The 13,933-nt window shown below is 47.5% G+C and overlaps 1 protein-coding gene across 15 annotated transcripts in view; it reads left to right on the forward strand.

Moving 5' to 3' along the window:
- Positions 1 to 13,933, forward strand: part of PCBP3 (poly(rC) binding protein 3) — a 263,795-nt gene that overhangs the window by 236,257 nt on the left and 13,605 nt on the right. For all 15 annotated transcript variants that reach the window (XM_058523305.1, XM_058523304.1, XM_058523292.1 and 12 more), the window contains one exon: positions 1,830 to 1,871. In XM_058523305.1, coding sequence (XP_058379288.1) covers positions 1,830 to 1,871 — 42 coding nt within the window. The remainder of the gene's footprint in view (positions 1 to 1,829; positions 1,872 to 13,933) is intronic.

Below are 13,933 nucleotides of genomic sequence, written 5' to 3' on the forward strand. Positions count from 1 at the left end.
CACTGCAGAGCAGCAGTTCCTGCATTTCAAGCGGGTCCCAGACCATGAGGGTTTCATCCAGACAGAACCTTTAATCTGTCTGTCTGTCTACATTCTACCTCCATCCAGAGAGGATGGTCAGCTGCTCACACGGTTCAAAGAGAACTAGAAACCACAACTGCCTAAGTGAATAAAAGATAAATCAGAAACGTAAAATGTCTAGGATGAAGAGTGGCCCTGTCGGGAAATGCTCGCAGTTCTGCTCAGAAGCCCAGGGCTGAGAGGGCAGAGGCCCGACCTGGCACAGTCCTGCCTTGCTCTGTGGGGGCAGCATGTGTCCTGGGGCCTCTTACATTTGGTGACATATGGGAGCATGTGCCTCGTGGCAGCTCCACAAAATCTGAAGATGAGGTCTTGACGCAGTTCCTGTGGACCCTGTAACAAAGTACAGGGCAGCGTGACCCACTTCTTTTTCGCTAGGACACTTGCTCTATCCGATAAGATTCCTTTACTTCCTCATGAAATGCCAGCAGACTGGGGGCCTCACCTCCTGTGGTCCCTGACCAATTGCTCCTTGGCTTTAACTCCCAGGTTGGGTTGTTTATGATGAAAACTCTCAGCAGATTCAAGACCTGCGGTTTGGCAGAACCTTGGAAACCACCCTCGGTTTGGGGTCCATAGAGGTGACACATGGACTGGCCTGAGGTTTCCCTCTCAGGTGCACAGGGACCCCTGAATATGGACGCAGGTGGGTACCACATGTCCACTTAGGACGTGGCATGGGGGCCCCACATGGCCGGGTGCTGGAAGCCATGTCCCTCCACACCTGTGCCACCCCACGCCTCCAGGCCCGAGTGTGACTGGCCCAGGGCTGGTGAGGCACATTCCACATCACCGAGGCCTGATGGCAAGTCTTTGGTCTTTACTCTCCCTTGACTCCGTGTGGTTCGTTTGTTTTTTGGCCATGAGTTTCTGGCAGCATCTTAGCTGAGGGACTGTTGAGGCAGGTGGAGGTGGGCGCAGTGGGTTTGAGTATAGGCGGGTGGGAGAGGCTGCAGGGCTCCACCTGCTGGCTGGTCTGAGTCACTGTCTTGAAGGCAAGTGAAACCATGAAACCAAAGCGAGGCATCGGGGACCCACACTGACCCCTCTGGGAGCTGTGGTGTGAGCCTGCTGCCCCCCAAGTCAGAACAAGCACCCAGACATCTGAAGCTGAAAGACGAATCGGTCAATCCTGCAACTGATTGGGTGCATTTCTTACTTAATCTGGCCTTTGCAAAATTGGTTTTGGGTCACCTTTTAAAAGTTTCTTTTTTTTGTTTGGTTTTCTTGGGGTAAATGTTTCCTAAAAATGTTTACTCTGATGGCTCATTAAATAATCAAAAGATTAATAATCAGTGAATCTATAAAGGGGGTCAGATTATTCTTAGATATTTTCTTTAAGAAACCGAGGGAGTGAGAGTGGAAGCATTCCGAGCTGAATTGTTCTCCTCCCTTTCTGCTGACGGCCAATCTCAGCTTCCTGCAGCTCTCAAAGGGAGTGGGGTGCGGCTCCCCTGCTCATGTGTCCCATTGTAGCTCAGACCACCGAGGGGCGCTGGCAAGGCTTGACACCAGGACAGCCCTGGTCTCTGCACCTCTAGGTGCCCTAGGAGGAGTCGCCTTTCCTCCTCCAAGATTGGGGGCGGATGGGGATGTGCTCAGTGTGGGGGAAAGCTTTAACCAGAGGGCCTTCAGACCGTTCACAGGAAAGTCCCAGCCACCAGAAAGCCCTTATCTGCAGGGGGCACCATGGGGGTGACAAGCGCAGCCAGCTGCTTCTCCAGCTGACAGTGTCTCTCTCTTCCTAGGCCTACACGATCCAGGGACAGTATGCCATCCCCCACCCGGAGGTGAGTTTTCACTCTGTCTCCCTGTCACCTTCTCTTCTTGTTACCATTCACCTACCTGCATGCTGCTGTTAATTACTACTAATATTAATATTACACAATAATATTAATACTGTTCTCTCAATGTTCTTGACCTGTGTCGTATCCATATGACCTTGAATAGCCTTTAACCTCGTAGCACTAACTCTGCTCATGTGGAGGACTTGGCCTGATGTCAAATTGTTTTGATTGTTGCTGTGGTCCGGGGTTTTCCTCCCCACGCGGGGCCTCAGGTGGTGACGGCAGGACTGCTCTGTCCCTGGCACATGCCCGGTGGGCAGGGAGAGCCGAGCGCCTGATGTGCACCTGAGGAGTTAGGTGACGTGCTATCCAGCAGGTCTGAGACATGTTGGAAAGGGCATTTGAACGTCTGGTGAAGCTGCACGCTCTCCCCTTTCAGAGCCCAAGTTGAAACGGGATCTCCACGTGTGTGAAAGTCAGCAGACAGGCTTTGGTTTTCATTGTGGTGTTTGTCAAATACAGCACAGGGCGTCAGAGGCCTCCTGCCCCGCAGTCAGGCCTGCTCAGATGTCTGCTGACACCTGGGCCCTGAGGTCTGCACTAGAGGAAATGAGGCGGGGAGAGAAGAGGGAGCAAACCCCAACTCCATTCTGAGAAGCCTTTTTCTTCTCTAGACCATTTTGCATATTTGCCCAGCTTGGCAGCCTCTCCCGGGAAAGCATTTCCCACCGAGTGCGCTCTCTCTGAGCTGAGCTGAGAGGCTGCCGTTCCAGACAGGGAGGTGCTACCAGGTTGACGCATGATGCTCTGAGTCCTCTACAAACCCTCACACTTTTGAGTTGGGCGGGAGAAGAGATGATCGTCTAAGATATAAGACAAGGCGGGGGAGGGTTTATAAGAACTAACTGGCACTAGATAAGTGTCTGTATTGGAAAGACGGAGATTCAATTCACTATCATTGCAGGAAAATTTCTACTGAGTAGACAAAAATACTGATGGTTTTCCCTTTTTTAAAAAAAGTCCTGAGTAAGCATCAACACGCATAGGAATCAAATGATAGAGAACCCTGATGAAAAGAAGTCCTTCCCCACCCCAGTCATACCCCCAGAGGCCATTTTTCATGGCTCCTGGTTTTAGACCTGCGGTGATGGCTGCCATACACACATCTGCCTGTCTCAACGTGGGAAGCCGCCTTTGTCCTGCCCGAAGCGCTGTTCGGGCTCTCGTTGTTACATGGGAGCACAGTTGCCACATGCAGGCGGTTCTGGGGTGACACCCAGTTCTGTCCACAGCTCACTCCAGTCCCTCTGCCTGCTCAGCCCACTGCTGCAGCTGCCCACAGCCCTCACAGGGCCGCGGCACCTCGGCCTCCCCTTGAGGACATGTGTTGAAACCTGGCATCTGCTGGTGATTCCCCCACACGCCCCACTTGCTGTTATTGGTTATGCTCTTCATTCTTCTGTGAGTTTATTTTAATCAGATCTCAGGAGGGGTGGAGTGGGGAAGGTGTGAACCCACTCAGCCTTCTCGAAAGAACCATCAGCAGCTTAAAGAAAAGTCAGCAGCATTGCCCATGAAGATGAAACAGCAGCAGAGGGCTGTAAGGCCTCCCCAAGAGCAGGCAGGAGCAGGCCTCATAGCTGAGGAACCTCTCTGATTCCAGATGGGTGAAGCTCATCATCTTAACTGACAGCTGACTGTGGCTGAGGGGAAGGCAGATGTTAGGGCCTGGAGAAGGGTGGCCCGTCCCCAGGTGCAGCAGCGCCGCACAGAGTGAGTGAGCACGTGTGCAAGGGCAGGTGGGGCTGCGGTTGGGAGGCACTGCGATGGGCAGGTTCTGTGGCTCCTGAGAGAATGCCCTGAGTGGTGGGAAATCAGAGAAGAAGCCAAGAGGGCCAGGGGCCTAATTTCTTGGACGGCACAGTATTCGTTCAACATGGGGCAGAGCAGTCTTATGCCTTTAGAAATGCATCTTCTAGGGGCCGGCCCCGTGGCTTAGTGGTTAAGTGTGCACGCTCCGCTACTGGCGGCCTGGGTTCGCGCATCGATGCACCGCTTGTCCAGTCATGCTGAGGCAGCCTCCCATATACAGCAACTAAAAGGATGTACAACTATGACACACAACTATCTACTGGGGAGAAAAAGGGAAAAAAAAAAGGAGGAGGATTGGCAATAGATGTTAGTTCAGGGCTGGTCTTCCTCAGCAAAAAGAGGAGGATTAGCACAGATGTTAGCTCAGGGCTGATCCTCCTCACAAAAAAAGAAAAAAGAAATGCATCTTCTAAACCAGATTCAAAAACCTGGTTCTTTGGCTTTTTTAAAGCTCAAGAAATGAAAGGAAACACAGTGGTCTGGCCCCCTAGTGAAGGGCGGTTTACCCCAGAAATGATCATGAATAGTTCTAAGGTCGATGCTCAGACCCACTGCCTCTGGCACGGCCTGAGCTGGCAGAAAAGTGTTTCTGGTCTGAAATTTCCACAGTGTGGGCACCTGTGCCTGTGTGAGGGCAAGGGATTTTGATTGGTTTGGTTGATTCATTTTTATATTAATTGGTGGTTCTGCTCTTTGCATGTGATTTTTTCATATCTCTTAAAAATGGGTAGTTTCACAGATTTTTTTTTTCAGGTTAGTTTAAACTGATTGTTATACAGTTGCCTCATTGTGTTTGGTAGAGCTTTGAAATACTTGGCTGCTTCTCACGGAATGGCTTTCTGTGCAGGACATTCTGCCCTCTAGATCTGCACCAGGTGGTGGTGAGCAGCTGTGATGACGGGATGGCGGGAACTGTGATAAATGCTCTTCTGGCAGGCACAGAGAGTCGAAGACTTGGACAGTCACTTAGATAATCTGTTGAAAATAAATAAAATGACGGTAACGGGTGATGATGGCCAGGAAGGCAGGTTTCATCTGTGCTTAATATTTGGTCAGAATTTTAAAAGCTTCAATTCTTAGAACCCAAATATAATAATTACAGGAAATACTACTTTATTTTGTAACTGAATACACAATTTAAATATTTCACCCACAGCAGCTGACACATACACCACAGTCATCTTTTAGCAGCTAATATCTTACCTGAATCAGATGCAGACTATGATTTCTTAGAGCTGAATAATTGTTTGTTTAGAACTAAAATATTCATGTTTTTCTTTAAAGAATGCTTTCTGATTTACCCTTATTTAAGAATTGTCAGGACTCCCAGCCTCGCCAGTTTCCCTCCAGGTTCTCGGAGGCCATGTGCGTTGTTTTACCTGAATCCTTCTGAATCTTATCCCTCTCTGGCATTCCAGAGAGGTGCAGGGACTGCTTGGTGGCAGAGTCACCATCTGACCACTGGAGTTCTCTAGGGTGGCTGCCTGTCAGCCGTGGAAGCTGCCCATTCACCCCTGCGTGTCCTGCCTGAGGGGTCAAGCGTTGTTGCAGATGCAAGGAAGGGAGACAGCAGGGACTTGGGCCATGGGAGCAGATGCGGAGAGCTGAGAAGTCTGGAAAGACAGCACAGTGACCACTTCACTCTCTCTCATTCAATATTTCTGTCATTCATTATGGTAGTGTGATAATACCAGGAAGACATGGTTTTCTGCTGGAAGAAATTAGTCAACTTCGAGCTTACCTTCGTGTTTCCAGGTCACTCCCTGACTTAATATCCCCCTCAGTTAAAGAGGATGGTGAAAGCAAGCAAAAACAGAACATGTTAGAGGTGAGGACAAAGGATTTGCCATCTCTACTCTCTTAACTGGGCCTGGCACTAACCGTGTGAAGTAGCCATCAGGGCCATCATTCCAATTTCTCACATGGGAAAGTGGAAGTTTCTAAAGGTCACTTGCCCAGTGCTAAAGAGCCAGTGAATGGTGGAGCTGGCTCACTCCCTACATCACTGTATTTCAGCAGAGGATGTTAAGTAACTGGGAGTTAGGTGGGCACCACTATCTGCCAGGAAGCTTGTTCTTTAATGAGGCAATAGTGGGAAACTGTAGAAATATGTGAGTCATAATAAAAATAACAGAAGTCAGTGGAAGGATGCATGCTTAGGTCTATATTGAAAGTGGTTCCTGTTCTCCACTACCGGGGGCTGTTGGTTAGGACAATTCACCGTGGACACATGAATGAATGTGCACTTCCCTGATGACAGACGGTTACGGAGTGCTTTCCCCTTCCACTTCCTTTGTCTCCATCTAGAACCCTGTGGGGAGGTGGCGCTGAAGCTGTTCTTCGCATTTCACAGGGAAACAGTGGAGAGGGTAATCAGCACTGCGCTCCATGTCCACGCAGCCCATGGGCTACACCTCTGGTTGTTCTTTCTGAGATCCTGCAGCTCAAGCAGTAGAGAAGTGTCCATGGCCCCATCTACAGCCAGAGCAGGGCTACTGCAGTCATCCGCTCATAAAATAGGAGAGCCAGGCTAACTTGTGCTGTTGGTTTGAATTAAATCTTTCCTTTCTCTGCCCCTGGGTTAAACGTTCCTCCCAGCCTACCCCTTCTCAGAATCAGAATCTGCATTTTCACAAGACCCCTAGGTGACTTACTTGCACATGAAAGTCTGAGAAACACTGATAACAAGAACTGAAAATGTATCTTGCACCTCAGGAAGAGATAATAGAATGGAGTGAGGGAAGATTCTAAGAGATAAGCACTGACAAATTAGTAATAGAAACCAGTTCTCCCGTTCAGGAGTCCCACAAATCCCAAACAAGATAAACAAAAAGAAATCCATCTTAGACGTATCAAAGTAAAACCACATAACACCAAGACCAAAAGTAAATCTTCAGAGTAGTCAGAAAAAGAATATTACAAAGAAACAAGAGTAAGAAAATGAGTTGACCAGCAACAGTGGAAGCCAGATGATGGTTGCATAATAAAAGAAAATCATTGTCAACCTAAAATTCTATCTCAAGAGGATCTTCCAAGGACCTAAATACAAACATTTTCAGAGATACAGCTGTGACCAACAGGCTTCTAATGGCTGCCCTTCAGGAGAAGGAAAGTGATCGCAAAAGGAAAGCTGGAGATGCAAGAAAGAATGGTGAGCAAATTACCATGTCTCTCCTTGACATAAGCACGGACCATAAAGAAAATATTAATGGTTTTGACCACATTAAAATTTAAACATTTGGGTAAATGAAAACAAACATCTGTAAAATCAATATCAATACTGTCTAATTTGTGGGATTCCATAACAGAACTAAATGGACAAAAATAGCATACACACGATTAAGATGGGTCAAAGGGAATTAAAACATCCTGTAGGTCATTGTATCATTCAGGAGGAGGGTAAAGATATTGAATTTAGACTTTAAATGTACATGTTAAAATTTCAAAGTGACCACTAACAGAAAGGGTCAATGATGTAACTTCCATAAAGGCACAGAGGGGAAAATGGGTGAGGGAAAAAATTATTAACCAAAACAAAAGAAGAAAAGGAATGAAAAGAAGAAAAGAAACCCTAGAAAATCAGAGAAGTTGAAGTGCAAAATAAGATGGCAGAAATCAGTCTACAGGGCCGGCCCCGTGGCTTAGTGGTTAAGTGCACGTGCTCCGCTGCTGCCGGCCCGGGTTCGGATCCTGGGCGCGCACCGACGCACCGCTTCTCTGGCCATGCTGAGGCCACGTCCCACATACAGCAACTAGAAGGATGTGCAACTATGACATACAACTATCTACTGGGGCTTTGGGGGAAAAAAATAAATAAATAAATAATTTTAAAAAAAAGGAAATCAGCCTACATATATGGGTAATTGGGATCAAAGTAAAATAACCTTTCCAGTTAAGAAACAAGGCTGTCAGACTTTTTTTTTTTTTTTTAATATCCTGCTGCATGCTTCTTTCTTTCTTTCTTTTTTTTGAGGAAGATTGGCCCTGAGCTAAAATCTATTGCCAATCTTCTTTTTCTTTTTTCTCCCCAAAGCCCTAGTACGTAGTTGTATATCCTAGTTGTAGGTCCTTCTAGTTCTTCTATGTGGGATGCTGCCTCAGCTTGGCTTGATGAGCAGTGAGTGAGGTCTGCGCCAAGGATCCGAACTGGCAAACCCCGGGCCACTGAAGTGGAATGCATGAACTTAACTCCTATACCACCAGGCCAGCCCCCAGACTTTTTTTTGAAGCTAAACAAATAGACAAGCAAACAAAAACAGAAAAAAAATCTAGTAGTTTTTTTTTCCCCAAGAGACACACCTAAAGAGTAAGGACCTGGAAGAATTAAAAGAATAGAAAAAGCTAGAGCCGGCCCAGTGGCGTAGTGGTTAAGTTCACGTGCTCCGCTTCAGCGGCCGGGAGTTCGCGGGTTCAGATTCCAGGTGTGGACCTACACACCACTCATCAAGCCATGCTGTGGATGTGTCTCACATACAAAATAGAGGAAGATTGACACAGCTGTTAGCTCAGCGACAATCCTCCTGAAGCAAAAAAAAAAAAAAAAAGCAGGGGAGAGGATTGGCAGCTGGCAGCAGATGTTGGCTCAGGGCCAATCTTCCTCACCCCCAAATAAAAAAAAAAGAATAGAAAAGGCTGTCCTAGGAAAATAATAACCAAAAGAAACATTTATAGGGGAGGAAGACCCATCCTCTACCCACTCTGGGTCCCTTCTGGCTGGACTACGAATTAAAATGACATGAGACAGAATAACAGGAGAAAATCAAACACAGCTTTATAACACGTATACATGGAAGAGACCCAGGAAAAACTGGGTAACTCGACAAATGGTGGAGGTTCTCATCTTAAATACTATCTTCAGCTAAAGACAAAGGAAGATGTTGGGAGTGGGGGGAGTCAGCTATGGGAGATTACCAGAAAGCACAGTAAATAAGAATAAGATTAATATGCAGATTTAAGTCCTTGCCTTCCACACTGATAAGAGTTTCTAGAGATGAGGTCATCCCCCCTTCTTCCTGGTACAGAGAGGGAGATACCTTTACAAATGGAGATTTCCCTTATACATGTAAATGTCTCTTACAAAGGATAACTTCTACTTTTACTTGGTTTTCAGAGCTTTGATAAGAATGAGCTTAGCAAGGACCCTCCCAGTCTATCCATACCCATCTACGGTGATGGCCTGTCCTGGGAACAGGCCTTCTATCTTAAATTCTTTTAGGCAGTTAGTGGTGGGGGGAGGTCAAAGTTTCTTTCTGAGTCTTCTGAGCCTTTATTGTCTTCAGCTTGAAATAATCTGCATACCAGAGTGGCACATCTTGGGGCAGCCTGCCCTGAACCCCATCACATTATATACCAATTTAATATCAATGGGGAAAAAACACAAAACTTTAAGGCAAATTCTTTACTTAGTTATTACATATTGATAAAGATTCAGTTTACTAGAAGAGATAAATTCAAAATTTGTGTGTGCCTAAAACGTATCTTCAAATATATATAAAGAAAAAAATTAACAAACCATAAAGAGAATTTGACAGACATTGTAGTGGAATCTTAACATACTTCTCTTTCAGTAAAGGCCAAGTAGACAAGAATAAAGAAGATATTAACAGTACAATCAGTGATCCTGATATAATTGACGTATATTGAACACTGCACTCATCACAGCTATAGAATTCATGGAAACATTTACAAAACTTGATTACACACTAGACCATAAAGAAGACTCACTGTCTTTCAAAAATTGGAATCATATAGACTATACTCTCTTACCACAAAACAATTAAGTTGAAATCGATAATTACAAAATGACTTTTAAAAAACTTGTCTTTATTGAAAGTTAAAAAAGACCAAAAGAAGTCAAATGTCAGTTCTTCCCAAATTGAGGTGCAAACGCAATACAATTTCAATCAAAATCCTGACAGGGACTTAACATGCTGTTTTAAAATTTATGTGGAAGAGCAAAGGCCAAAAACCATCAAGACATTCATGAAGAGAACATATGATGGGGGGTTTGTCCCAGCAAATGCAAAGACTTACGACAAGACTACTAATTGAGACAGCGTGGTTTGGGCGCATGGAGAGACAAAGACCAGCGGATCAGGCCAGAGAGCCCAGGATCTGACCCATATGGATTAGGAGACCTGGTCTGTGCCAGAGCTGCCAACGCAGATCACAGGGGAGAGAATGGATGGGCCATGAATGATGCCAGGACAGTGGGTCATCCACCTGGGGAAATGGATCTTTACAACGTAAACAAAAACCACTCCATATGTATCAAGAACTTCAACACAAGAGAGAAAAGCTTAGCACTTCTAGAAGAAAATATAGGAGAATATCTTTCTGTTCTCAGGTCAGGGAAGGATTTCTTAAACAAAGCATAAACACAAACCATAAAGAAAATATTGATGAATTTGACTATGTAGGGGAGGAACAAATTTTTCCTTCCCCCTTCAAGGTTCTTCTGGTTGGTCTAATAATCAAATTGACATGAAACAGATTAACAGGAAAAAATCAGACAAAAGTTTAATAACATGGATACCTCCTGTATACATGGGAGAGACCCAGAGAAACTGAGTAATAACTCCCCGAAATGGTTGAAGCCACCATCTTAAGTACCATCTTCAGCTAAAGACAAAAGGAGATGTTGAGGGTAGGGAGTGAGTTACAGGTAAGGTTGTTAATGCAGATTTAAATCTTTGCCTTCTCCACTGATAAGAGTTTCTAGAGATAAGGTCATCCCCCTTCTCCTGGTACCGCAGGGAGACACCCTTACAAATGTAAACATCTTTTACAAAGGGTAACTTCTACTCAGTTGCAGAGTTTCTCCCATGTCTACTGTTTCTTAAAAATAACCAGCCTGAAATAATCCTTATGCCAAACAGATGTATTTTGGAGTGACAAATTCTGCTCCCTTACAACTGCGTTAAAATTTTAAAATTCTCTTTCTCTAAAGACACCATAAGGAGAGTGGGGAAAAGATCATTTCACCACATGTAACTGAAATAGGATTAGTATCTGAAATACATAACGAGTTTTTGTGAATCAATGAAAATCATCCCAATAGAAAAGTGGGCAAAAGACACAAACAAAGCATTTCACAGGAGAAGAAACATGAACAGATTAAACTACTGTGATGGTCTGTTCCTTGACTGAGGGATAGCTGCATGGCGCATTCATTTTGTGATGACTCACTGAGTTGTATACTTACAGATACCTATGATTTTAGTGTCTTCTGTGTTTAGTATTTGTCCATGTGTTTATATTACAACACAACATTAAATGGAAAAAGCAAGTTACAGAGAAATATCTATGATATGATACCCTGCCTCCTCTCTCTGCTTCCCTCCTCCCCTCCTTCCTTCCTACTCCCCTCCTTCCATCTTTCTCCTGCTTCCTTCCCTTCTCCCCATCTTTCCTTTCCTCCCGTCCTTCCTTCTCTGCCCTCCTCTTTCCTTCCCTTCCCCTCCCCTTCTTTCCCTCCCACTGCCTTCCCTCCTCCCTTCCTTCCCCCCACCGCCGCCCAGTATTTGAAGGCATGGTGAGAACCAGAAGTCTATGTTTTTTTTTTTTTTATGGCAGAAATATCTCAAAAGGCAGGAATTCCCCATAGCACTCAGTCCTACTCTGTCCTTTAAAAAATGTAGGAACTGAATCCCAAAGAGGTGAAGTGGCTTGACTAATTAAGTGCAGAGCCGGGAAGAAAAAGATGCCAGCTGACATATGTCTGTCCACCCACCCACTGGACGGATGTTTGTCCAGGCACCACGTGTGCCAGTCCAGTCCTTCCCCAAGACATCACTTTACATTCTTGGGTGTATGAGTGGAGGAGGGATTTATTTGCTGGTGTGGCCCTTGTTTCATAAAAAGTAGCAAATACACTGCAATAAGAGAGGTTAGAGTTGGAATTGCTGAACTTCGGAGTGTCAGACTTTCCGGTGGGAGCGGAGGCAACCTTGTGGATTATTTGGCTGTGCCTGTAACATGCGCCGTCGGTGGGCTCTGGAGCAGACCCTGCTGGATGCACCTCACCTGTGTAACTGTGAGGAAGGCGTTGGAGAGACCAGAGGAGCATCTGAAGTCATGGAGCCTGTGGACAGTGGGTGGGAAAGCCCCTGGTAGTTTATGATGGTTATTCACCACAACCAACGTGGACAGCACTTCACAGCCTGCTCTTCAGTCGCACGGATTCCCCCATTTTGCAGATTGGGGGTCGGAGGCCTACAGAGACCAGACATGCCTATCACCACAAGGCCAGTCAGTGTTGTAGCCAACGCAGGCCGGTTCTCTTGCCTCTAGAGCCCAGGGCAGTGCGCTGCTCTCCCTGCCGTCCTGACAGCTGTGCACTCCTGGGGACAGATAGGAGAGGGCCCTGCCCTCAAGGGGAGCATGCCAGTCTGACTGTCCGATGCATGAGCAGGTGACAGGCCTCTATCCCACTGGGGTGAAATAGCAGACCAGGAGCAGAGAGCAGCCGAGTCAGGGCTCCTTAGGCCCTGCAGGCACCAGCAGACCTCACTGCATGCGGGGCTGCTCCCTGAGGCTCCCCACCGGCCCCATGCCCTGGGTGAAGGGGCTGGTCACGCAGCAGGCTGCTCTCTTTGTGCCAGTGCTGTGTCTGTATCAAAATCCGAGTGATGGTCAGAGCACGTAGCCTGGTCCACGACCAGACAGCCCTGAGCCAGACTTCGGATGACCTTAACTCTTCAACTTTACATTTATTGTCTCTGAAACAGGGTTTCCTCCTCCAATCTACGAAGTTGTAGTTCTCTCTCTTGTGAAGAAACCTTAGACCTAGTTCAAACTCATCCATGTAGGTGGGTTGAGAGCATAGCCCCCCGCCAGATGTCCCCCGTGACTCAGTGTGACTTGCTGTGCACAGGGACCCCGGCTCCCTCTGCTCCTGGTCCCATCAAGCGGGAGACGAGGTTTGCTTGATCAAATCTGTAAGGTTCAGTCCCCAGAAGGCCTCAGCCATGCCTGGTCTCTCCACACTCGTCCCTTACACCCCAGGGCGCCTGTGGGTACTCGCCATCTTTCTAGAAGGCACTTACGTGTCCCTGGAAAGAGGAGACTTTGCTAGGATGCCGAGCCCGTAGCCAGGTCTCCAACCTCTGCAGGCCCCTTACCTGCAGAGTCATCCCGCCCCAGGCACAGTGGGTGCACTCCGTGTCTCACCTCTTATCCCAGTGATGGTGTTTCCTGGGCGGGCTCTTCTCACAGCTTTCTCAGGGGCTTCAATGCATATCTGCTCAGGTCACATACACTGTGCCCAGTGACATTAGGTCATGGGGCAGACATGCCAGGCAGCAGGTGTGGCATCAGTCCCCAGCCCCTGCCTTATCGGGGAGGCTTATAGCTGAATCTGACCCCAGGTCACCACGTCCCCTAGCCTGTGCTCCTCAGGATTCCTGGCCACTACAGCTGCACCTGGAGTGGCCTCTGGGATGCAGCTGGTTCTCCCTTGAGCACGCCCACCTCATGCTGCAGATCAGGGAGCACCCCAGAAGACAGGAGAGGCCTGGGACAGGGGAGAGGGCTCCTTTTAAGTTGCACGCACCGTTTCCAGGGGGGAGGGATTAAACCAGACACCCCTGCAGTGCAAATGCTACAGGAGCAGCTGGGAAAGACAGACGTGTGGCAGCTTTGCTGCAGCAACCACACACCCTGCATCCCAGCAACTCACACAGCGAAGATTCTACCTCAAAGATGTGACCAACCGGGAGGCCACAGGCTGGTCATGGCTTGGCTCCAGGCTGCAGCTGGGGTCCACACGTGCTAAGACCCAATCTGGAAGCAGGAAGAGGCTGGACTGACTGGCCAGTGTACCACAAGGCCCTGTTCCCACAGCTGCATCCGCAGGGCACCTGGATAGGGGCAGGGGCTCTCAGGGAGGGGCTGTCTGGGGAGCGGCCATGATCCTCCCTGTACTGGGAATTGGCATTTGGAGTTTATCTTAGCACTGGGCTAAATTGTTAGGAGAGCGTGCCCAGCTCCTAGAAGGCCAGCAGCAGACCTGCTCCGCTGTTGCCCTGAGGGCTCGTCTCTGAGGGCCCTGGGAAGTTGAAAATCTGTGTGCTGTGCCTCTGGCACAGTTGCTTCCTCCTCACCACATTTTTTTGGAGCTGAAGGAGCCCAGATTCTGCATGATGAGACACATGTGGGTGCCTAGTCAAATCCTCGTGTTACTGGGGGACACC

Source organism: Diceros bicornis, chromosome 27 (assembly GCF_020826845.1).
Source record: "Diceros bicornis minor isolate mBicDic1 chromosome 27, mDicBic1.mat.cur, whole genome shotgun sequence".
Lineage (NCBI taxonomy): Eukaryota > Metazoa > Chordata > Mammalia > Perissodactyla > Rhinocerotidae > Diceros > Diceros bicornis.